Source organism: Polistes dominula, unplaced genomic scaffold (assembly GCF_049000335.1).
Source record: "Polistes dominula isolate Pdom_NZ unplaced genomic scaffold, Pdom_raw_medaka contig_49, whole genome shotgun sequence".
Taxonomy (NCBI): domain Eukaryota; kingdom Metazoa; phylum Arthropoda; class Insecta; order Hymenoptera; family Vespidae; genus Polistes; species Polistes dominula.
In genome coordinates, this window is record NW_028300914.1 from 6,416,416 (window position 1) to 6,440,656 (window position 24,241).

General features: G+C 32.0%; 5 protein-coding genes across 11 annotated transcripts; 2 read left to right on the top strand and 3 right to left on the bottom strand.

Moving 5' to 3' along the window:
- The first annotated feature begins 191 nt into the window (after window positions 1–191).
- ND-B22 (NADH dehydrogenase (ubiquinone) B22 subunit) lies at window positions 192–1,122 on the top strand. The gene is made up of 2 exons (XM_015318173.2): window positions 192–407; window positions 563–1,122. The coding sequence occupies exons 1-2, from the start codon at window positions 298–300 to the stop codon at window positions 888–890; spliced, it is 438 nt and encodes a 145-aa protein (XP_015173659.1). The 5' UTR covers window positions 192–297; the 3' UTR covers window positions 891–1,122.
- Window positions 1,123–1,255: 133 nt separating this feature from the next.
- On the top strand, window positions 1,256–3,823 carry Ric (Ras-related protein interacting with calmodulin). The gene is made up of 5 exons (XM_015318172.2): window positions 1,256–1,727; window positions 1,872–1,928; window positions 1,993–2,066; window positions 2,142–2,333; window positions 2,396–3,823. Exons 1-5 carry the CDS (start codon window positions 1,583–1,585, stop codon window positions 2,633–2,635), a joined length of 708 nt encoding a protein of 235 aa, XP_015173658.1. The 5' UTR covers window positions 1,256–1,582; the 3' UTR covers window positions 2,636–3,823.
- An 818-nt stretch (window positions 3,824–4,641) lies between these two features.
- Window positions 4,642–7,317, bottom strand: LOC107064960 (uncharacterized). 6 transcript variants are annotated; one of them, XM_015318181.1, is made up of 7 exons: window positions 6,918–7,317; window positions 6,569–6,755; window positions 6,178–6,412; window positions 6,030–6,108; window positions 5,421–5,591; window positions 4,939–5,007; window positions 4,642–4,832 (listed from the first exon to the last, which is right to left on the bottom strand). In XM_015318181.1, exons 2-7 carry the CDS (start codon window positions 6,733–6,735, stop codon window positions 4,756–4,758), a joined length of 798 nt encoding a protein of 265 aa, XP_015173667.1. In that variant the 5' UTR covers window positions 6,736–6,755; window positions 6,918–7,317; the 3' UTR covers window positions 4,642–4,755. The 6 variants fall into 6 exon arrangements, with proteins under 6 accessions (XP_015173667.1, XP_015173661.1, XP_015173664.1 ...); XM_015318175.2 differs by having other exon boundaries at window positions 6,569–7,045; window positions 7,114–7,316; XM_015318178.2 differs by having other exon boundaries at window positions 6,569–6,747; window positions 6,918–7,316.
- A 291-nt stretch (window positions 7,318–7,608) lies between these two features.
- On the bottom strand, window positions 7,609–19,232 carry Hcf (Host cell factor). Of its 2 annotated transcripts, none has more exons than XM_015318184.2 (9): window positions 18,003–19,232; window positions 16,662–17,369; window positions 16,422–16,567; window positions 14,965–16,344; window positions 14,684–14,864; window positions 13,213–14,588; window positions 12,890–13,117; window positions 12,406–12,790; window positions 7,609–12,280 (listed from the first exon to the last, which is right to left on the bottom strand). In XM_015318184.2, exons 1-9 carry the CDS (start codon window positions 18,160–18,162, stop codon window positions 12,159–12,161), a joined length of 4,686 nt encoding a protein of 1,561 aa, XP_015173670.1. In that variant the 5' UTR covers window positions 18,163–19,232; the 3' UTR covers window positions 7,609–12,158. The 2 variants fall into 2 exon arrangements, with proteins under 2 accessions (XP_015173670.1, XP_015173669.1); XM_015318183.2 differs by having other exon boundaries at window positions 7,609–12,283; window positions 18,003–19,228.
- A 431-nt stretch (window positions 19,233–19,663) lies between these two features.
- Window positions 19,664–24,228, bottom strand: alphaCOP (coatomer subunit alpha). The gene is made up of 5 exons (XM_015318233.2): window positions 23,896–24,228; window positions 22,584–23,808; window positions 21,558–22,505; window positions 20,322–21,479; window positions 19,664–20,236 (listed from the first exon to the last, which is right to left on the bottom strand). The coding sequence occupies exons 1-5, from the start codon at window positions 23,973–23,975 to the stop codon at window positions 20,012–20,014; spliced, it is 3,636 nt and encodes a 1,211-aa protein (XP_015173719.1). The 5' UTR covers window positions 23,976–24,228; the 3' UTR covers window positions 19,664–20,011.
- Window positions 24,229–24,241: the final 13 nt, after the last annotated feature.

Below are 24,241 nucleotides of genomic sequence, written 5' to 3' on the forward strand. Positions count from 1 at the left end.
AATTTAAACTAATTAAAAACCTATTTTATTCTGATTAATGTTTAAAGATGAACATTTAACAAACAAAATGAGTATATTAAATATATTTACAAATGGAAACACGAAGGGAAAATTTAAATATACTGCCATTATGAGAAACTTTAAGGAAAATCCACTGAGTGTCGCTGCATACATCATTCTAAATATATAACAAGAAATATTCTTCAATTTGTAGGTTAAAGACGATACAAGTATAGTTCGTTCTGATCATGTAATCTTATAATTGAAGAAAAAGTTTTAATTAAAAAATTGTAAAATATGGCACAATTACCAACAGGAATTGTAAGTCATTCTCAAAAAGTTTGTAGCTTATACAAACGAGCTTTGTTATGTCTTAAGGCATATTATCATGATCGATTAGAATTCAGGTATTATAATGAATAATCGATTATTTAACATTTGTCGTATCATATATATATATATATATATATATATATATATATATATATATATATTACATACGAGTTATATCGTATATATTACAATAGTATAAAATGACGAACGCTTCTATTTTTTGTATTAGATATCAGGCTGTAAAACTTCGCCAACGCTTCGATAAAAATGCACGTATCGCAGATTTAAGATTAGCGAAGCATCTATTACATGAAGGAGAAGAGGAATTATTTTACAAAGAACATCCTCAACCGTTCATATATCCCGATGCTCCAGGAGGTGTTGCATATAATCGAGATCCCATAGTCCCTGATAGCTTATTAGATAAATGGCATCCAATTGAAAAAGCTATGTATCCTAAATACTTTGCACGCCGTGAACAACGTAAAAAAGAATACTTAGAATGGTATTATAAGCAATATCCGCAAAAGAAACCAGTTGACGATGAACCTTATTGAAAAGATTGCTAAAATGGAATAATTAGATATATCATACTCAGTAAGTATAGAAACAGAATGCAGGGCGTGACTGTATATAGAACTGACATCTTTCCTGTGTATCGTCGATAATTCGTAGCATTATTAATAAAATTGTTCAATTGATATTTCCTTGAAACTCAAATAATTCGTTGTATTGTAATATAAAGTACGTGTAATATATATATATGACAAATAAATGAGTATAAAAATACGTAAGAGTGTATGTACTTTCGACTATGGGGGGGAGAGGGATAGTTTCGAAAATAAGCGAAGATGTCGCCACTGCGTTAAATGTCAATATATGGTTTGCTCCGAGTTGTCTCGTGGATGGTCGTGGATCATCGTGAATGTTCTGTCAGGGCCGTGCGTTTAAGTCATGCCTTGTCTAACTTTCATAAAGGGTACATTTTTTTAAATGATTGGTTTAAATCATTTCTTTAAATGATCAATGTTAAGCTTCGAGAAAGCCTAAAAGAAAGTATTGCGATGTAATATTTTGCAGATGAGATTAAACATGAATCTCATTTGTTTGAATAAAATGGAGTTAGGTTGCCTGTACAAAAATAAATTATTGTTCGATCAAATACATATGTTGCGTTCGTATTGAAAGTATTCAATGGTAAATATAGATGTAGAAAAAAGGCTACATTTTCAACTTGCACAAATTTTTTATGATGTCACTTGACATTTTACAAGAAAAAAATGCAACAATAAACGCCAAGGGCAACATGTCGGTAGGGTCACAGCCTACTACTAGGAGTGGGCTTAGAGTTTATAAGATAGTTGTCTTGGGTGATGGTGGTGTTGGAAAATCAGGTATTTATTTTTCTATTGAAATATTGGCTTGGATTAGAAATATACTTATTTAGGCAGATCTAATAAATACATTCATATGTACATGTATATATATAATAAATATACACATACAGAATATGTACATTAATATAGATTCTTTTTCAGCTGTAACTTTGCAATTTGTAAGTCATAGTTTCCTCGAATGTCATGACCCTACTATAGGTAAGATGTCATTTGACTTGTATTATATGTTTTCCTACTTAATGAGTATTGTTGCTTTTAACAGAGGATTCATACCAACAACAAGCAGTAATAGACGGAGAAGCAGCACTTTTGGATATTTTAGATACTGCTGGACAGGTCTGGAGTTTTTTCATTGTCCATTCAGTAATTTGATATAACATATATGTATATTGTATGTGATCTTGAATGCAGGTAGAATTTACAGCAATGCGTGATCAGTATATGAGGTGCGGCGAAGGATTCATGATATGTTATTCTGTAACAGATAGACATAGTTTTCAAGAAGCTTTAGAATATCGTAAATCAATATCACGTGTACGGCCTAATGAACATATTCCACTCGTATTAGTTGGTAATAAATTTGATTTGAAGCATCAACGAGAGGTAAAGTATAGCATGTAATGTATCATCTAAACGTTAAGTTTTCAATGCAACATTCTTCTTAGGTATCTATGGAAGAAGGTAAAGCGCTTGCAGAACAATTAGGCTGTCCATTTTATGAAACATCTGCTGCACTTCGACAGTTTATAGACGATTCTTTTTATTCGTTAGTTCGACAGATACGCTCAAAAGAAAGATCACATAATTCGGTTCGTAAACATAGTCGTTGGTGGCGTCTTCGTTCAATTTTTGCTTTTATATACAGAAGGAAACGAAGACATCATCATCATCACTATTTTCCATAATGATGACCCATTTTGAAGGAATTTAGTAGATATTTAACATTAGCTAGAGATATAGAAAGAGAAGCAATTACTTTTGGGCTAAATTACAACGAAGAGAAAAATTGTCTTGATTTTTATATTTTTAGAGTACTTTCCTAGAAATTAATTATTTACTAACATCACACTGCCTTATCCTGAAACCTAAGTCATAGGACATTGTCATTTTGAAACAAGAAAGCATCTATTGAGGTGGTATGTTTCTATATTAGATTTATCTTACATGGGTACAAACTTTGTAGCATGCCCTATAGAGTGATAAAGTTTAACATAGAATTTAGCAAAAGAAGAATTAACAACTTTAAACTCAAACTTTCAGGTATTATAGCAATACATTCTACATGACATTATTTCGTACGTCTAACAAATTATTCTTAAATATTACTCATCTCTAAGGCTGTTAATAAATATACAAGCTCTTATGGTTTATAAAACAATACCGCAAACGTAAAGATCCAAAGAGATAAATATTGATATATCGCTAAACGAAGAAACCAATTAATGTTATATATATACGCAGAAACATAAAACGTTAAATGAATATTTTATAGAATAAATATTTAACGTATCGTTTGACTTGTGAAAAATTTTAAGCTAGTAAAATTTCTATATATCTTCCTTTCAAAAAAGCTTTATAAGTGAGAAGGCAATATAAATATTGATAATAATTTTGTATACTAAATTTAACAGAAGTTATTTGAGGTATTATGTAACGATCAGAATTGTGTATAAAATTTGCAGTTCAATAATATTTATTTAGATATAAAAGTTGCACAAAAATAAGGACTTTTGGAAGGGACAATCAGGACATATTGACATTAGAGTATATATAACATTTAGCAATCCAAAGACCATCATATGTAAATATGTAATAGTTGTAGGCTATTCTTTTATTTTTTTATTTATTAGTTAGCTTGTGGTACATGCGAATATTTTAATCTGTCTTTAACATTAAAGACATTTTTATACCCAAGTTATCGCATAAGAAAGAAGAAAAAGTTAACAGAATAAATATCTAGTCGTTAGTTGATACTATCCTAGTCAAAAATATTCTGCATTTTGTTATATGGATATCAATCCATAGCGTTGAATCGTGCAGCTTAAATATTATTTATGTACAATGTGTATATTTCAATAAAATCTTCCTTATAATGCGTTTTATAATACCCACAATATACTCATCGTATGAAATATAACTATATTTCAATCGTCGTAATGTTCTTAAATGTGAATTGAAATGTAAGTTATTAATTTATTTCTTTTACAGTTCAAACAAAAAAGAAAATAATATAACAAAAGTATAAAAATTATTTGTAACAAAAGATTTAGAAAAATAACGATGATGTTGGCAATTACTTTCAATACATATCATATTATTTATAACATGACACTTATACGTTACATAGTTTATATTATTCTATGTATTACCATATTTAAATATTATTAAATTATTAATTTATCGTATCAATAAATCCTTGTTATTTCTAGATAATAATATTTCCTCATAAATAATTAAATATATAGGGAAATGGATGTTAACACATTAAGCGCCGGCAACGTTTCAGCCACAAAAGCCCTAACGCTGACCTTATTTACGTGTTTCTAAACAATAATTAGCTAAAGAAAATATTTCATTGGTTTCCAAACAACCGTATACGTTTTGGTTTTTGAGTTAAAAAGTGTAAATCAACATGTAAGTCACTCATAGAAGCAAAAATATTCTGCTACATTTTGGGGCCGGTGCTCAAGTGATAGACTAAGAAATCCGTGTTAACGCGGTACCGGCACTTAATGTGTTAAGAGAAAAATTCATTATATTGTTATAACATTGTACTTATACTTAATCTTTTTATTCTACAATTTTGCACTGAAACAAATATAGTTGTATTATATTTTTTAAAGGATAAGTAAAATAATACTTAGCATTGCTATGTAACATAATTAAAACTAAATATTAGAAGCTTCGGATATTATTTTCAAAATGAATCTGTTATTATTTTCGAAATATTATACATCATCATTATTTCCTATGTTTTAATTGACAAGACATCAGTAAATAAGTATATAATATATCACAGAGATATTTAATTGCTCAATTGATTGTTTCTTTTTTCTACATACGACATAGTTTCTGCTGCCTTCTTTCCTTCATTACTTATATCTGAATGAAGATAAACATTTGCTTAGAAATATATATTTGTTTAATAACTTAATATATCCAATATACATATATATATATATATATATATATTAAAATTTTCTATTACCAATTTTCTCTGTTTTGTCATTTCTCATTCCTTCAATCGTGCTACTTTCTAGCTTTGAATTTCTTTCAGCTGAAAAATTATATTACAAAAATTATATATCAATTTTCCTTAGAAAAAAAATGATGTATATTCTATTTGTTCATTTGTTACATACGTATAATAACAACAAGTATACACAAATTTATAAAATCTAAATGAAAAATTTAAACTTATATTATATAAGTATTAATATTACTATTTAAAATCCATCATATTTTAATAGCAAATGCATATATATTTATATTTTTTCGATTGAAAATCTCCTAGATTTTTGATTAATTTTATAAATCATCTCTTTATGAAAAATTATAGGAATAAAAAAATTATTGATTGATATGTAATATATGTGCTTTTTTTATGAAAAAAAGGAAACAAAAAAATTGAGCTACTGAATTTTCATGGCAGTTTCTTCTTTCCCTGAATTTTAAGGAAAGTACCACTACCTTTTAACATTGTTACTGAAAGACGAGGAGCTAAGCGCACAGCACCGGGTGGATCTGATGGTAGAATTGGGATTTGATGATACTTCAAACCACGCTGACCAGCTACAGATATTCTTATAGCAGAGTCCCGAACAAGACGTAACTGACTACCATCAATGACCTTTCTTGTAGCTAAATCAGCAGAGTTTGATAATATTTTATGATACTAGCATAAGTCAAATATTACAAGTAAAAGGCGATGCTTTTTTACTTTTTACAAATGATTTAGCTTGATTCGATTTGAATAAATAACAATATCTATTTCAACTTTCTAATATTTTAATATTACTACTTGTAAATATAAATAAAACCTTGCATTAATAATTTACTTTTAAGTATATTCAATAACAAATATAAATAAGATTAACATGTAATAAATAAATAAATTGAAAAATAATAAAAAATGTTCCTATAATTTATATATTTAATTATGCATATATATATACATATATATATGTGTGTGTGTGTGTGTGTGTGTGTGTCTATGAACGCATAATTTAATGTGTAAATATATTATTGAAAACGAAAATATTAAGTAAAATACTATGTTTTATACAAATAACAACTTACGTGTTAGCGTAGGATCAGATCTAATGTTATCAACCGGGGCATTATAGGCAAGTTTTAATTTTTCCATTTCATCTTTGACCTATAAAAATTATGTTATTAATAATTGTATACACAAATAATATATTTCACATAAAAAGTAGCAACGCACTCTGTCCAATTCTTCTTGAAGTTTTTCATTTTCTTTTTCTTTTTCATTAATCTTATTCGAGTCAAATTCTCTTTTACATAATGCTATAGAAGTTTCAAAATTTTCTTTCTGCCTCTTGTTAAACTCATTTTGTTTTTCCAAAGATACGTGCAAGTAAGCTACTTCATCTTCTGCGTGCCTATATCTTTGCTCTAATTTATTGCGTAATGTTATACATTGATCATTTTCTTCTGCGCTATAAAAGATACAATTTTATTTAAATTGTTAATGATACACACACACATATATATATTTGAATTGCTTTTAAGAAACTCTTTGATACAATATTAGTGTAGCGTAATATGAATTATTATAAAAATTATACTTTCTATATACATGTAATATACACTACCTTATTTTAAGCTGCTCACCGAGTTCATCGATTTGGTGGACTAAATCTAAATTTTCAGATGACAAAGTCCACCAGTTACAAAGAAGCATTAAACACGCTATTAAAAGTCCTCCAACTAAAAGAGGTGAACATCTTCCTCCACCAACCCTCATGCTATCGATACCCATTATACTTGAAACCTAACAAGCTTTAATATTAATAATCTCATAAAACAAAGAAAATAAGATCAATCTCTGGTCAATCTCAATACTTATAGATAATCTTTTTTAAATATGCTTGTAGAGAAATTTCTATTTAATTAATACCTCCCGGCATATACATAAATATATGAACGCTCATACACTCTAACCTTTAAATCAACAACGACATTTTCATGACATTTGCGATCGAAATATTTCAGAGATAATATTTCTTCATAGGTGTTTCCTTCTTATTGTTTGTAATATTGTTAGTCTTGTCACCGACACGTATACATGTCTAAGATATAAAGAAGAAATATATAATAGTTACTTCACTCTCTTTCTCTCTTAATTAATGACACGAACGTTTAGCAAATATTAGTCTATATATTCATGTGTGGTTACCATTCGTGCTACCTTTTATTCATGTACATACAAATATTTTCACGCTTATCAATCATGAAACTCACTCAATTAACAAGCTGATAAGCGGCTGTGAACATTTATTCGAAAGTATGTTAAGTATACTTTGCACTTTTTGTCATACGTAATACATTTCAATATCAATGATGGATTACTTACGAAAATTCGAATATTTTCTAGCAACTTATAGTTATGTATCATTCGCATTAATCAAAACAGATCTATCTGTTGTCTGTATATATACAACCAATGTTGTATATATACGCGCGCGTGCATATACACCCAACATAGGAATTTATTATTATTATTGTTACTTGAGAAAAAGAAAAATATTTAATATAAAAAACAAATTTATTTAGAAGATAATTATTTGGTATCGATGGAAGGGAAGTTATTTATATGTATATATGTATGCATGTATGTATGTACATATGTAAATACGAAAGTCACATTTACTTTATTTTTGTTTTCATTATACATAATATATTTTGTCTTAACTTTCTACCATCATACATTATTCATTATTCAATAAAATGAGTCGAAAAAAGGTGTGTTGTTTAATCAAATTGTAAATTCATTATGTTTATACGAATGATCATTTTGAAAATTTACTAACATATTAGTTTCGATGGTATTGCCATTGGCCCAACATTTATTCCCTTATCTAAATTAATTCTAATTATCTAAATCATTTCTAGATTTTTTCTTTCTCCTTTTTTTTGTTCTTTTAAATCTAGATTAGTATATACACAAATTTAATAGTAATTTATTTTCAATGAAATTCTGCCCAAATAATTATTATTTAAAATGATTACACAGAGAAAGAAAATGAAAAAGAATATAAAATTAAAATTCTTTTCTTTTCTCATATAAGATATATTTTATATACAACTTTCTTTTATCAACGTAAATTCTTTTCTTTAGAGAACAATTAAGCTATCAAAGATTTTATGTTTTATTTTATAGATCGGGTCTGCGATTAGGCACACGGATTTTAAAAATGTTGTTAAAAATTTGTAAAATCTAATACGGCTCACAAGACATATGTACAATAGCTTGCAAGAAATTTCTTCAAATCTATTAATAGAAAAAATTCACGAATATTTATTTTTTTTTTTTTTTTAGAAAATGTCTACCTAATTGAAAGAATTTTCTGTTTGCTGACAGTTTAAAATAGCATTTTAATAAGTTACTTACAATTAGTTTCTTTTTAAATTTTCAGATTTGTTATTCATCTTTCATAATTACATAGAAATATGTAGAATATAATTGTCTATGGGAAAGTACGTATTTTTCATTTATTATAAGAAACGTTTAAAAACGCTATCTATTTTCCTTAATAGTACTTCCCCACATCTGCTTTATTAATTATTTTTGTTACTTGATATTTATCTTATTATAAAACAGTATCATAAATAATAAGTATACCGATAAGACGAACCTTTAACTTCCTTTTTGAGTGTTCCAAATATGCCTGTAAGAAGTCTTAGTATCTTGCGATCTTATTTAATGCATTAGATGTCCGTACTTTTCTAGTCATTCTCAAAAATTTGAAATATGAAAGACGCCGAAAAATCTACTTGAAGTTTCATATGGAAAAATAGGTATAAATATGCGCTATTTCATTGCAAGTGCATGCGGCACAACATCTGGCAATATCCATTCATTTAGCGATAATACGTTTAAATATTTTTTTACTAATTCTTTACCTTTTTCTTCTGAATTTCATTATAGCATGTAACAGCATTTTATTATTTACAGCCAATCAGGAGTCTCTTCTATAACATAGTTTACTTGCTTGCGTCTCATAAATATTTAATATATTGTAAATTTATTTTCAATTTACTTATCTTACCAAAGGGTATGGTTTCTTTCTAAACGCTCGCTATACGATTATGTAGAAATTTTTTTGTCCTTTTTCTTTTTTTAATAAAATCGTTGTCGGTTATTATTCTATAATTTCTACCAACATGTTACATTCATTCCCTTTATGAATAAAATTATTATAAGGAAGTAGAGCTGGTTTCCTATCAGCATTTAATATTTCATAACAAAATCTAGTGCATTTAAAAGGTCAATTAAACTTGTAAAATACATCGATAACTTGCTTTCATTACTGCCAAGAAAAGGCTAGAGATACTTATTCATGGAAAGGCAACACGAAAGAATTCTGATATACTATTAACATGGATGAATTTGTTTACTCCGAGATTCATCCAATCTTATCTACAATATTAATACTAATTTACATTTTCTTTCTTATTTCAAGCTTATTTATGTTAAATTAAATCAACATTTTGTCCATGCAAAGAGACAACTACACCTATGAATAGTAGATATTGTAGATTTAAAAACAAGCAATGATTGAAAATAAATCATGTACACATGCGGATATCCTCGTTGGATCAAAGAACGCAATGCGCTATATGTTTTATCCAATTTTTAAGTGCTTTGTACCTTATGATTCTTCCGATATAAGATTGTTGGTACATGTTCATTTAAATACATCAAATAAAGTACCATAGAGTTCGTTACAATTATTCTTCTAATATGTTATGGTATATACAATAGTATAAGTACATTCTGTAATTACATACAATACCATAATCAAATGAAATCTAGTTTCTTTTTAAAAAAATTGATCTACATTTATTAACAGATCTTACAACATATTGGAGAGCGTATTGTTATTAATGTAAATGCAGCGAGATGATTTACACAGAAAGAGAGAGAAAGAAAAAGAAAGAGAGAGAGAGAAGAGAGAGAAAGAAAGAAAGAAGAGAGAGAGAGAGAGAGAGAGAAGAGAGAGAAAGAACAAAATGCTCTATGATACATATATTTATGAAAATATTTTATATTTGCTAATAGTTTTTAAAAACTAGCATCATCTTCTGCATATAGAATTTACAAAACAAAACGATACGAGAAATAATTAATAAACTTATTAATAATGTATTAATAAGTTGTTCACAAATTTGTATTATTTGTGCAAAATAATTCAGAACATAAAATTGGAATACACATTTGACGATTTAAAAACAACATTATTTAACTTTTTCATATATATATATATATATTATATATATATATATAATATAATATATGTATATATAATATAATATATATATTATATAAATTTATGTATAAAACTTTATGTTATATAGAAGTATATATAATAATATCAAGTACATAATACATAAGATTTTATCTGTAATTTTGTTTATCGTTAATCCAATAAACATTTCTTTGAAATACAAACAAAAAGTGAAATATGTACGCTCAAATAATGCAAAATAATACTAAAAACTAATTTTTGTATTTCTAACATATATATTTGAAATAATCCATCTATATATAATAACTCCACTAACGAGATGTATAGTTTGAGTTCTCCCAATAATCTATTAATGGATTATTTTTTTTTTATTTACAGATGGATAATAATGCAAAACATATTCGTAATTCAACATAAAATGTGCGCGTTTAAATTATTATCGTAAAGTTTTAACATAGCCCCAAAGAAAAGCCACCCAGAACAAACTAGAAGCATAATATATTTCACGTATTTAATTCTTTCAATTCTTCTGTTTTTTTGTCGGTGTAAAAAAAAGCTTGTATTGAATATTTTGATTACAATGTATTATATTATTATGCACAAGAGAAAAGTTAGGGATATTAAATTGTAATATTTTTCAATTATTATGTATGTGTTTCCATAACTATATTCAATTTCGTCTGTAACAGATTGTCCCTATGTATTAATAATACTAGTACTATAACATATTATTATAAAAACAAATATTTTTTTTCTTTATGGTCAATATCCGTAACTTTTTTATATAAACTGTCTGTTTACTAAAATATTAGTTTATTTAAATCGAGTTCTTAAGACATACATGGATATTACACACATTTTTTTCTTTATTTTATATTTTTACAAAATATATTTGTCCCTCAATGTTCCAGGAGACTAATAAATCAAAAGTAATGTACAATTAAACGCTCTTGAGTAGGAGAGAGAGAGAGAGAGAGAGAGAGAGAGAGAGAGAGAGAAAGAGAGAGAAAGAAAGAGAGAGAAAGAAAGAGAGAGAGAAAGAGAGAGAAAGAAAGAGAGAGAGAGAGAGAGAGAAAGAGAGAGAGAGAGAGATGATTCAGTACGTGTTGCATTTTCATTCTGAATGATCTATTCTTTTCTTTTATTATTTGGCAGTAATAAAAGTATCCAAGACAATGCATAGCACCGATACTTTATGTAAATTTTGTTTCTGTTATAATCTCAAAAATGTTGTCTTTTCTTTTTTTTTACACTTGCATCGGCCTTTTTTATAACTCCTAAATTTTGTTTTTTTCTCTTTCTTTGTTTTGTTAAAACTTTAAAATAATTAATAAATATTTAATTAAAAAAAAGATAATTATAATTTAAGAATAAGTTAAAATGATATACTGATGTTGACGTAACAATAATTTTGAATAGCTAAAAAATGTGTTGGATTTTGGATGCAAGTGTGAATATCCTGTATATGTCTTACCATTTATAGAAATACTATAAACATGGAAAAACTTGCTTAACTTCAAAATAATTACCTCTTGTCATTTATTAATGGTATTCTCATACTGTCTTTACAGAATATTTTCGCTTACTTGGCGAAAGAATAGGAGGATAACGGTGAGTGAAAATCGTGGTACAGAAAGACCTTGTATTTATATAGAACATTTAAAATACTTTTTAAATTCTTATTTTTGTATACGTCGATCATTCTACTTATGGACACATCTTCTTTTTCTTCTTTTATTTCTTTCTTTCCTTCCGTTTTTTTCCATTACCCCTTATCGCAGATTTAATTTTTGTATTTACTCACATACATGTATCACGTTGTTCGCTCAAACAATACACTGTTTCATTATCATCGTTAGGCGTGTGTATGTCAGCGGAAATGAAATAATGAATAGCATTTCGCTTGAGTTATAAAAAGTCAAATACGACAGGCTCACGAAAAATTATCGCCTGCTGTGTCCAATTTCACTTTTTTTTGTGGGGAACTTACTTGCGAACGTATATCCGAACCAGGTCGTTTGACCTGTGGATTGCTTTTTACGGCGGTAGCTGGATCTGCTAATAAAATAATATCTCTTTACTTATCTAATTATAATCAAATTAATGCGAAGGCATTCATTATAATTATCTATAATAAGATTTTATCAAATAAAATTAATAAATAAATGTATGTAACCAACCTTGCAACCACCTAACTTGTGTTGCTGGTCCGTATCCTTTATCATTTCTTGCTGCTATTCTAAAGATTATGGCCGGTTTTGTAGTTGTATCCACATGAGCAGTACTTAGAGAACTATTAGTCACAGAACAGGAATTGTTTGAACCACAATATACTCTAATGAAAGCTAATTGATTTGGTGTTGACACGATAGTTTTTAGTTCTCCTTCAGTAAGTGTTGCTGTATTAGCAGTTTTAACTGCTAAATAGACAGAATATTCTAATATGGGTCCCACGTTACTGGGTGGTGGTTCCCAAGATATTTGAGCACCCTCTGTAGATTTAGAAATTTTAATAGCGCTTGGAGCACCTGGAAATCCTGGAAGACACGTTTTGAATGCTGTTACCTGTAACAATAATAAGTAAATATTACGTGGTAAGTTTAGGTAAATTAACCAATAATATAAATGTCAATTAATAATTAATCAAAAATGTGTCAAATTAACCTCGCTCCAGGCACTTTGTCCACAGCTATTCACAGCTGCAATTCGGAATTTATAGGCAGTTCCAGGTTCGAGAGGTATCTTTGTTCTTCCTTTAAAAACGTCCATCGTCAACGGTTGTGTTACATCTAGTGGCTCATCTCCAGGAAGATAATAATGCTGTACTGTAAAAGCTGTTCCTTTTATAACTCCTACGTCGTACCATTTGGCTTCTTTCTTTTCTTCTTCATTCTATAAATAGTTAAATCAACATTAAAAGCTTAATATTTGTAATAAATAAATAATATTATATATATATATATTATTAAGTAAAAACACAAGCTAACTTGTTCGGTTTTAATTTTAACAGGTGGTTCCGCCGATCCCAAAGCAGCAGTAGCCAAAGTAGTTAATGCTGTCGAATCATCTCCACTTTCCGATCTATTATTATGTACTTTATCTTGCTTCAAGTTATCTCTTTTTGCAATGTTTTCATCTTTATTTTCCACTTTTGCCGTCGTCATTGACTTCTGAGAAACATCTGATTCTTTCAGTACTGAAGCTGTACCATTGACGCTTGATACTGATACGTCAGGAATTTTTTCCTGTTCCATAGATTCATCCGATTCTTCTTCTTCTTCTTCCTCTTCGTCTTCTTCGTCTTCTTCCTCTTCTTCTAATTTCATTTGTAATTCTGTCGGAATAGCAGGGGTTACAACAGGAACACTTACATCCGTCTCTTGCAAAGAATTATCCGTTAACATAGGTTCATCTTCGTCTGGTGTATTATCTATTGGAGAGTTCTTCTTCAAAAGCTCTCCTCCTTCTGGTTCATTTTTGTTGTTTTTAACATTGTCTATTTCTTGGTTTTCGTCTGGAGAGATATGTGATTGATGTAAAACATTATCATCGGGTGATATGTGATCGGATGTTAAAGGCTTTTCCTCAGATGAATATGAATCAAAAGGAATACTTTTTAATTCATTGTCTGTGTCTTGTTGCTCGCTTTTCATTTCTACCGAATCTACTAATGTCCCAGTCATACTTTCTTCCGGTGTCATTTCTCTAACAGATTGTTGTTCAGTAAATATTTCACTCTTTACTTGCATTTCTTCCGATGCTGCGTTCATTTGAGTTTCACTTTCATTAGGTAGATCCGATTCGTTAGTATTTTCTATAGATTCCATTTTGATATCGTTTAATTTTTCTTTCGAATCTATGAGTTCTTCATCAACAATTGCGGATGTAGAAGCTCCGCAGGTTGTTTCTGTTTTAACTTCTGTTTCCTTGACAGGAGAAACTACAATAGAAACATTTTCTGTAACGTCAGAACCAACATCTTGTTCCATGTCTTGAGAATCCCCAATTGGTTGTTCATCCTGGTTCTCTGGTGTAGGTTCTTCCTCTAAATCGGCTTTATTATTTTCATCTTCGGATAAAACAATATCAGATGGACCATCGACTTGTGGAATTACAAAATTTCCTTCTCCATCGACTTGCATAGGTTCACCACTGGTCATTTGAGAAACTAAAGCTGCTGCTGTTGTTGCCTCGTTACCATTACAACTATCTTCTGTTTTTCCATCGCCTTCTGTAACATCATCCGTAGTTACCATAAAAGACAGACCACCAGATGGTTCTTGAACAGGATCTATTAAACCTGCTTCTGCCGCGAGAGCAGCTAAAGCTGCGTCTGTGGTAGCTGGACCATCAGAAGTGGATGCTACAATTTTCAATAATACATCCATAGAGATGTTTCATCAAAGCAGCGATGATGATTGCTAGACTTGTATGGAATATTTATAATTAAATGCTTACCCAATGAAGCTGATGGTTGCTTTTGCGGTGGAACAAAAAGCATTTTACTGGTGTCTATTGTTTCTGATGCACTGGATGTAGTAACTATTGAACTACTCGTGGGCATTAAAGTAACAGTTTTAGCACCTATACCTCCTGACATTTGCAATGTTACAGGTTTTCCAGAAACTGCAACAGTCTCCTAAAATAATATATATATATATACACGAGAACAAATTAGAACGATTGGCAAATGAAAATGTACGTGTACGTACAGAAAATAAAATTTAAGATATACTTACAGATGCTTTTTGAATCTGAGGCATTGTAACTATTTGACTTTTCCCAGGATTGAATATTGCTTGAGGATTTCCTTTAGTTGCAATAGTTACCGTCTTTGGTACACCACCCTGTCCTGGCACTGTAATGGTTATTGGCTTTCCAGCTGTAGCCCCACCCATTGCTCCAGAAGATACCACAATCATTTTGACTCCTTGTTGATTGGTTACATGATTTGTAGCAGATAGAGGTAAAACGTTAACAGGAGTGGTTAAACTACCAGTCTGACCAGTACCAGCTTGAGAGGTAGTCACAGCTTGTACAGCTCTCAAACTAGACCCCGTGGTAACAACAATAATTTGATTTGTTCTTCCAACCAATCCACCATTACCACCAGGTTTAGTAATCATTATTGTTTGTTTCCCGCTTATATTTTGTCCTTTACTCATAGCCACAATGCTGGATGTTTTCATAGTCGTTAATATTTTAGATCCTGTGACGGTATTAGGATTAACAAGTCTCAATATTGTAGGTCCTTGATTAAGCGGCTTTGCTCCAGTCGCTTGAACAGTTTTCCCAGGGATGAGACTTACTTTAGGCACTGTGGCTACCATACCTTGGCCAGTTTTAAGAAGATGCACGATTTGGGGCTGACCAGATATATTTTGGCCTGGTTTCTGAAGTATTATTTGTTTACTTTGTTGTGGAGATGCAGTACGCAGTACCGTTGCTCCGGGCGCAGCGAAACGAATTTGCTGACCCGGTTGGACATTCTTCATTCTAATAGTATTGGCGGTGGTTTGCGGTATTACGGGTACATTATTCATATTTATTTTTGGAGTAGCAGCAGCAGCTGCAGCCAAAGCTGCAATTCCTGACATAGCAGTCGGCGTTTGACCAGTTACAGTTGTGATAGGAGTAGTTTGTTCTGTAGTTGTACTAGCCGAAGTTGCCATAGGTGATCGAATTCTTATAAGATTTCCAGCCACTCTTGGAGTCATAGGATTCGTTACCTTTGGTGTTACTTGTGGTACCTTTTGGGCAGGACTTTGTACGGTTGATTGCGCTCTTATCGGAGTTTGAGGTACTGATGATCTAGCACAAGTTGGAGTCGATGGAAGAGATGCAACAGTTGTAATGGGAGGAGTTGTTACAGGTATGGTTGCAGGTGTTGCCACTGCTGATGTTGTAACCGGTGTACTAGTAGGAGCGCTGACAGTTGGAAATGTTCCGGTTGAAGTAGGAGGAATATCATATTTTTGAATTTGTAAAATATAATATTGTGCAGAAGGCGTAGGAGTCCAATTGACTTCCAATGTTTGAGTGGAAGCCCTGACAAGTTGAACGCGAGTAGGTGCTATTGGTTTGCTCACTTCGAGATACCAAAGATCTTTACAACATACCTGCCAATTGATTTCAAAATACTGTCAAAAAAACCATTTCTTCAGATAATATTTTCAAAATAATAGCTAACCCTAACCTGGTTGTTCCACGCTTTACGATAACCATCGCGTCCGGACCATACATATAATCTACTGTGCACACCAACTGCACAATGTCCAGCACGCGCACGTGGTACATTTTCTTCAAGAGAATCCACTGTCAATTGTTCCCAAGTTAATGTTTCTAATAAAAAGAAACAAAATAAGCATATTTTAATTTATTGTTTACATTTGTAAAAGAGAAAAGAAAGACAAATAATAAACAAACGTTTACTCACCTAAATTTAAACATGCTAATGTACTTGTACATTTCCACTCTTTTTCGTGTGTTGCTACTTTTACATCGTCCACAACAAGAGGTACCCATCCACCAAAAATATACATTCTATGACCGATCAAAGTGGCAGTATGAAGAGAACGCGGTAGTGGAGTAGGTCCATGAACTACCGGCTTGTTCCATGTCATGGAATCGACGTCGAGAAACCATAGGTCACCCAAACGACAACCACTCATACCACCATAAATAACCAAGCAAGATTTACCTGTAGTACGGTCTGTATAAGCAACGCCTGTGTGTGACTCCCGAGGCGGAGGGGCATTGCAATGAGTTAGCGGAATATCCCATGCTGTTGTTCCATTCGAAAGCAATTCCAATGTATAGAGGTCATTTAAATATCTTGGTATATTATTTTTTGGATCTTCACTGTCATTGGCCAAGCCTCCGAATAAGAAGACTCTATTCCCAATAAGGGTAAAACTATGGCCCAACCGTGGACAAGGTGGAGGATCATGTTTCGGTGGTTTAGGTCTTAATCTTTTCCATTCCCATCTACTTGCTTGAAGTTCATAGAGTTCATTAGAATATTTGCCATATTCTACCATTCCACCAAAAACTAGTATACGTGTGCCATCGACCACGAATCCATAGGCTGCGCAACCAGGTGGAATATCGCCTTTGGTTGTTGGTACAAACCATTGATTAGTAGCTGTAAAAAAAGAATGTTACTCCATTTAATTACATTTTGGTCATATAATATTAAATATAGTTAGACGAAAGGAAATATTTATTGATATAGTTTTAATAAGTAAAAGAGAGAGAAAGAAAAAAATGTTGGTAAACTAGCAAGCGGCAGCGGTAGCAGCAACGGTGATATCGCTTACGTTCGAAATAGGAGTCGGAATATAAAAATGAAAACTAGAGGAGGAGAGAGGGATAGCTAGCATAATAGAAAGAAAGACGGAGCATGAACGCGGAATGATGGGATACAGCTCGGCGCAGTGTTGCGTTTCGTTTCGTTGCATGGCGTTGCGTGGTGGGGGTGAAGAGATAGCAATGGCTGCTCCCGCGCGTATAAACACGAAAAATGACATTACGAGTAGAAGCTAGCAATGAAACTATCGCAAAATAGGATGAAAGAAAAAAGGAAGAATACTAGTTTAGAGAAAATTTTCAAATTAATTGATCGAAGGGAGCATTAAGGATTGGCAAGGCAGAGATTTGTTTGATCTCAATCGGTTCCGGCCGGTGACCGTCTTGTCAACGAATGCCGCCATCTTGGATCGCGGGAATCGTTAGGATCAGGCGCGCAAGGACGCAGAATAGCGCGAAATTGACTCACCTGTGTTATAGACATGAAGTTCATCTACTATACCCTCGTTTCCACCACCGAAAACAACCATAAGATCCTTAATGGCTACCGCCCTATGCCCGTGTCTGGGTCTTGGCTGAGGCCCGGCCGGATTTGTGATTCGCTTCCACTTTAACATGGGTGCCGCCATTATGACCGTCGATCACATCATTTTCTCATGCCGCGCGACTATACACACTATTTCCCCCAGAGCCAACCGAACCTCCCCGATGCTACCAAAATCCTTTTATCTTCTTTTTTTTTTATGTTAGACTTTGAGATAAAGAGAAATTAAATTATATCTTTTCCTTCTCTTTTATTTTTCTTTTATTTAGTTCTTTAAACTTCTTATCACTGTCTTATCTTTCGATGAAAAATTATAAAATTTCTTCGCATAGAGGGACAAAAAGTTGGCGCTTTCGATATACTTAAGACCGTCTAGATAACACCAATCCGTACCTCTTCGAGACTCTAACCTCCCTTACTACGTGATTTCAGATGGACTTAGTATGTGGACTATTTCACTTAATAATTATTAACTAAAGGAACACTTGAAATGTCGAAAAGAATAAGGTTACGTCGCAATGGAAAACTCCGAAGATCGAGAAATTGTGCGTAACGTTAACACGTATACACAGGGAGGACGCAGAGCGCGTATTTACTCGCACGATGTTTACGGCACTGGTCTCGCGTATTCTAGTATGTATTCTAGTGCGTATTCTGTGTCCGCTTACCAAACGCTAATGGCTTAACCGTGTATATACTTTTCGCATTGCACAATCATCCTACTACGAGCTAACGCTAATAACAATTGACAGATCCTTATTCTACAATGATCTCCTTATTAAATCAATCCCGGTTTACACTATTCAGATTTATTGGTCAAGTTCCGTCAAACCGACGAAAAGTGGCGCGCCAAAATTTTCACTATAAAGCAATTGTCACTAAAGTCACACGCGAATACCAATAAAACAACAATCAATATACAGAAGGGCTCGCAGTTAATAGATATGATCGAATAAATTTATTCTAATCAATGATCTGACAGCACGTACAAGCAGCCTCCACGATCTTCGTCCATTATTGCACAGCACTTGCATTGCTAAGAACCAATTTTCTTACCAACTGAAACGAACATAGGAACTTTTGACATTTTTCCTTAGGTGCAACAATTATAAACAAATAGCAGTATAGTGAAATTAATTTTACAAATTAACAAAAAAAAAAAGAAAAGAGAAATTAAATACAAAATTGTGAGATAAGGAAAAAATAAAATTTAATATTATACAATAGAAATCCTTCTAGGGATTTAAGTCATAATTTGCATTAAAATACATTTTACGATTTATACTCGTATTTAACTTTGATATTGTTATTTAAAAATAATCAAATCCAGTTTACAAGACATTCATTTGTTTCATTATTTTCGACAATTCTATTCGTTTACGTGCTCTTAGCGAGCACATCCTATTGTGGTCCTTTATATCTATACATACATCGTCATCCATGCTAAATGTTTCTAGATGGTTAGTAAAAAATGACTAAATGAAAATCGACTTATTAAATAGCGGTGTTTCTGATTAAATTTAAATTAATTTCAATATATGAAACTAATATAATTTAATGGTAGAGTTATATGAAGTATATCCAAATTTAATATCTGCAGTATATATTTATAAAACTATATATTTTTTCCGTTTTACAATGCGATTGCACTTATATTCCGAGAGGAACTTATACGTAATATAAATGTAACTGAAATGTATTTCTTCATTTGTTAATACATTATGGTTAATATCAATTATTTAAACATGTACTTGTAGATAATCAATACATAATATTTAGAAAAAATTGAAAAAAATGAAGTTTTAAGGAGAAATACTTACAAATAATCAATATTTCGCTTAATGCATTAAATTGAAGTTAGTAATATAAATAAATATCCGAGGATACTGAAATGCAATCTTATTACACTAGTTTTACTAAATAATATAATATAATTACATATGTATTTTTAATCCAATGCACTCTTTGCCGATCTCTGCAACTTCGCAAATTCTGCATAATGATTCTTTAAACTGAGGTTGATAGCTTGCTCCGCAAAGTGGACATTTTACTTCTTGTTTGCCTCTATAAATGGGCGTAAATGTGCTAGCACATAACGAGAATGGATTATGTTCGTCGTAAGCCAATTGATGCTCATCGCTCGGATTTTTATCGCATGCCTGTGAAAGAAAAAAAAATATATATATAATAAAGTCCTACTCAGTTTTATACATTTACACATGCAATAAAAAATGCAAATTGAACCTGTAAAAGTTTTCGAACTTGCTGTGCCAATTCAGGCTTGGGACCAAGTTCAAGCAATCTTCTGGCGAAAGAACCAGCAGTTTTGTAATTCTTTAACTTGAAAAATATATTAGCAGCTATTCTTAAAGTTAAAATTTGATGAATTGGTTGCAAATTACAATGAGTAAAATACGCAGCCATTTCACAAATTCGTTTTTGTTCGGCTAATGTATTTTTCGGCAGATTTTTCCTTTCCGTTTCCATTTTTAAACCTAAAATATATTCTCGACATATTTGAATTAATTGTTGAGCTTCCGCGATATCTTGTTTAGTATCAACAACTAATAATGGAATGCTAAGTAATATTGCCTGCAGTTTTTCAATCGCTTCGGCAAATTTCCCTCCCGTTGTTAATTGATAACAAACTTGAAGTCTTTGAACTAAATCTGTAAGGTGTAATCCGACTGCAGGTAAATTAGTTTTTGGCGTAGCATCTTTCCAATTTCTTTGAGGATATCCATATAATGATAATATATTTGGTAAAGATGCAAACGATGTCCTGGCACGAGCATACGTATTTAAAAAGAGAGATTGGTAAGGTGCAAATTCAACGACGCCAACTTGACTATTCAATAATCTGAAAGCTGTTTCAAAAGATCCAGCTAGTATATGATCTACACTCAGTTGAGAATTATTAACCCAGTGTTGCGTTTGCGGCACTCCTCTCGTCGGAATAGCATAATAACCATCTTCGGACAATGGTATTGCATTTTCTAGTTCTGGAGGAAGATCTACATCTTCAACATCCCAACCGGCGGTGTCTTCCCCTTCCGCGTTAGGTTCTGCCGCATCAATACCTTCTTCGTCGTCAATTCCTAATTCTTCATCATTACCCCAACCATCCGCAACAACTGCGGTATCATCTTCTGGAGCCAAAGCTGCAGCCACTTGACTCTTACCACGAGACATCATAGCGCTCTCGAAGAAGCCTTTCAAAACGGTCAACAGCGGCCAATTATTTTCGGCTTGTTGAATAGGTACTGGTGGATGAAGATATACAGCTCCTTTTTCAAGCGCTGAAAGTTCATCCTGCATAGAGCTATACTGAATGTCATCGTCTTCATTTGAAATGCCATGAATTTTTTCCGTTACATAGGCTAACGATGCTTGACCTGAGTTCTATGATACAAACAAAAAGACAAATAAGTCGCAACGAATATACGATATTCTAGAGAGAGAAAGAAAAGGACATTATACCCTCAAGATTTTTGCCCGTTCATAAATATCACCAAGTAGCAAGCTACCTTGATACTGTCCAGATACATCTTTTCGTATTTCTGCAATTTTTATCATTTTACGTAACTTTTCCAAATTCCCAGTAATGAGGTAAAGAAACGACAATTTCTCAAAATTCTTAGTTCTTTGATAACACATTTCTACAACTTGATGATTGCCTTGCATTAAAGCAGCTTGTGCTAAACTTTCCCAACATGATTTTTGATCTAAAGATCTTGCTGCCTCCAAAGCAACTTCAATATTACCACATTCAAGGGCAAGCCCGAATCTTGTTTTTTCATCTTTAACAAAATGTAATGCAACTTCTGGATATCCTTTTTGTTGCAAATATGCTATTATGGATTGACCTACAAGATTAGCCGTGCGAACCATGTGTAATACTTCCTCGTATTTTCTATTAATAAGAGCTAATTTGAATTTATATTCTGTCGGATCTATACGTAGGATTCTTGGTCTACATTCTCTGTCAAGACAATATACTTGGTTTCCTTTTACTCTAGTTACATAAATAGGTAAATCCAACGTACGAATGATACCATGATCACCATTATTAATTGCATATTTGATATGATTGCTAGTAGTATATATAAATACTCCAGAATCATCCCAAGCTCCAGATTTGACTCTTGTATTTTCAGGAATAGAACAGAGAGATTCTAATTTGCGATTGCAAATGTTGACGGTATGTTTAGCCAACAAAGCAACATGAGACATGTCATTAGACCAAACCACATATCTACATTTAGAAATTTTCACTTCGGCTAAAGTTCTTTTTTGTTGGACATCAAAAAGTGTGACTTGGTCTGCATCTCTTAGGAGTAACATACCTGTACCAGCATAAAATATTTCATCGCAATTTGGGATCTGTACTTTCTTCGTTACTTCATTTTTTAAATTCTTTATGACCAACTGAAAAAGAAAATGGTTATTGTTGCTTGATCCGAAAAAAGAGATAGTTAATTATAAATAATTAATATTTTGTCATACTGAGTACGCTCTATCTAAAACTGCAAAACGATTCCTAGCAACCCAAATGGCAGTGACACCGGAAGCACGTTTGGTATCAGCATCTGTATTGGAGTCACCTTCGCGCGGTATCACATAAAGATCATAAGTACTGTTCTCAATATTTGAGGGTGATCTTGTACAAATAAGAACAGCATTTTCTGCTTGATTGAATGACATGCTGTACGGGGGCGTCTTTCCTCCACCACGAATTTGCATCACTGAAGTATCTTTAGAAGTAGTAAAATCTAATTTACGAAGGAAACGTTCCTTTACGTAATAAAGTAGATTTCCATAGAACGCATAAGCTGGTCTTTCCCTCTCCAATTTGAAGATTATCATACCAGAGTCGTGACCGGCTGCAAACAAATTTAAAGTAGGATGCGCAGCAAGTACCCAAAATCTTTCGTGTTCTCTTCTAAACGTGTGCAAGCATGTGCGTTTAGTCATATCCCATACTCTTATGCTTTTATCTTCCGAATTAGATAGAATTAAGTCTTGCCTAGGATGAAATAAAACGCAGGAAACATTATTATAGTGTCCCCGGCAAGTATCTAGCTCCCAAGCTTTAGCATCGTTCATACGCCACATCTTAATTTGACGATCATCGGCTCCAGAGACAATTAATGGTAACGATGGATGGAAACAAGCCCAGTTAACGCCTCGGTCATGACCTTCCAAAACATGTTTGACTACGGCATCAGCTTGTCCAAATAGATCTGTAGCTCCAGGATTTTTTAAGTGATCTTCTAAACCACCTGGTCCAGGAGCTACATTTTTTTTGCGTAATCCTGATATGTCCCAAACTCTAACAGACTGATCCAATGACGCAGATACAATAATATCTTCAGTTGGATGAAATTGAGCACACATTACATAGTGATTATGACCGGTTAAAACGCAAATACAAGTACGACTTTGCCAATTCCAGATACGTATGGTCTGGTCATCCGAAGCACTCAGGATCCATGGATATTCTTGATGAAACACTGTTGACCTAATATAATCCAGATGGCCTAATAATGTAAAAATACACCTACGTTGCTTATAATTCCATACTTTGATTTTATAATCATCGCCACCAGATACAAACAAAGGTTGTTGACTATGGAAACATATTCCTCTTACAGGACCATCATGTTCATCGAATTTGTCTAAGAGAGTACACATGCGATAATCCCATAATTGTACAACACCATTGTGTAAACTATAATATAATGTATATAAGTATATTATAAAACTTGTAAAACAATTGACAGTTCCAGATACATGATTAATAAAAAGAAATAATTACCTAGCAAGGACCCAGGGACGTTTTGGATGAAAAGATAAACCCTTAACTCGAGCCGATTTTGTTTCAAATTTTGTTAACATTTTGTTAATTATAATATAATTACAATAATTCCACAGATATCAATAAATTTGTCAAGTTACAAGCAGCAAGACACGTCATTGCACGTTATTAACTGTGGAATGAAGTTATAAACGATATAGATTACTTTCTCTAAATCATTTTTTATTTTCGTTACAAAATAACGCCGGTAGAGGGAGACAAAAATGGCGGAAATTGAGCATATGCGTATCGGCCTTCCTTCGCATAACGTGTATTCATTGACCTATCAGAAATGACGGTTAGTTGC

Bases quoted from the DNA above. Each gene is read 5' to 3' on its own strand.
- ND-B22 (XM_015318173.2), top strand. From the start codon at position 298: ATGGCACAATTACCAACAGGAATTGTAAGTCATTCTCAAAAAGTTTGT. The intron at 408-562 runs GTATTATAATGA...TTTTTGTATTAG, and splicing joins CATGATCGATTAGAATTCAG to ATATCAGGCTGTAAAACTTC.
- Ric (XM_015318172.2), top strand. From the start codon at position 1,583: ATGATGTCACTTGACATTTTACAAGAAAAAAATGCAACAATAAACGCC. The intron at 2,067-2,141 runs GTCTGGAGTTTT...TCTTGAATGCAG, and splicing joins TTTTAGATACTGCTGGACAG to GTAGAATTTACAGCAATGCG. The intron at 2,334-2,395 runs GTAAAGTATAGC...CATTCTTCTTAG, and splicing joins ATTTGAAGCATCAACGAGAG to GTATCTATGGAAGAAGGTAA.
- LOC107064960 (XM_015318181.1), bottom strand. From the start codon at position 6,735: ATGGGTATCGATAGCATGAGGGTTGGTGGAGGAAGATGTTCACCTCTT. The intron at 6,413-6,568 runs GTAGTGTATATT...TATCTTTTATAG, and splicing joins GGTGAGCAGCTTAAAATAAG to CGCAGAAGAAAATGATCAAT. The intron at 5,592-6,029 runs GTAAGTTGTTAT...CTGCTGATTTAG, and splicing joins ATCTGATCCTACGCTAACAC to CTACAAGAAAGGTCATTGAT.
- Hcf (XM_015318183.2), bottom strand. From the start codon at position 18,162: ATGGCGGCACCCATGTTAAAGTGGAAGCGAATCACAAATCCGGCCGGG. The intron at 14,589-14,683 runs GTAAGCATTTAA...TGAAAATTGTAG, and splicing joins GCAACCATCAGCTTCATTGG to CATCCACTTCTGATGGTCCA. The intron at 12,284-12,405 runs GTTGGTTACATA...TTATTTTATTAG, and splicing joins ACAAGTTAGGTGGTTGCAAG to CAGATCCAGCTACCGCCGTA.
- alphaCOP (XM_015318233.2), bottom strand. From the start codon at position 23,975: ATGTTAACAAAATTTGAAACAAAATCGGCTCGAGTTAAGGGTTTATCT. The intron at 21,480-21,557 runs GTATAATGTCCT...TTTGTATCATAG, and splicing joins AACGGGCAAAAATCTTGAGG to AACTCAGGTCAAGCATCGTT. The intron at 20,237-20,321 runs GTTCAATTTGCA...TTTCTTTCACAG, and splicing joins AAGTTCGAAAACTTTTACAG to GCATGCGATAAAAATCCGAG.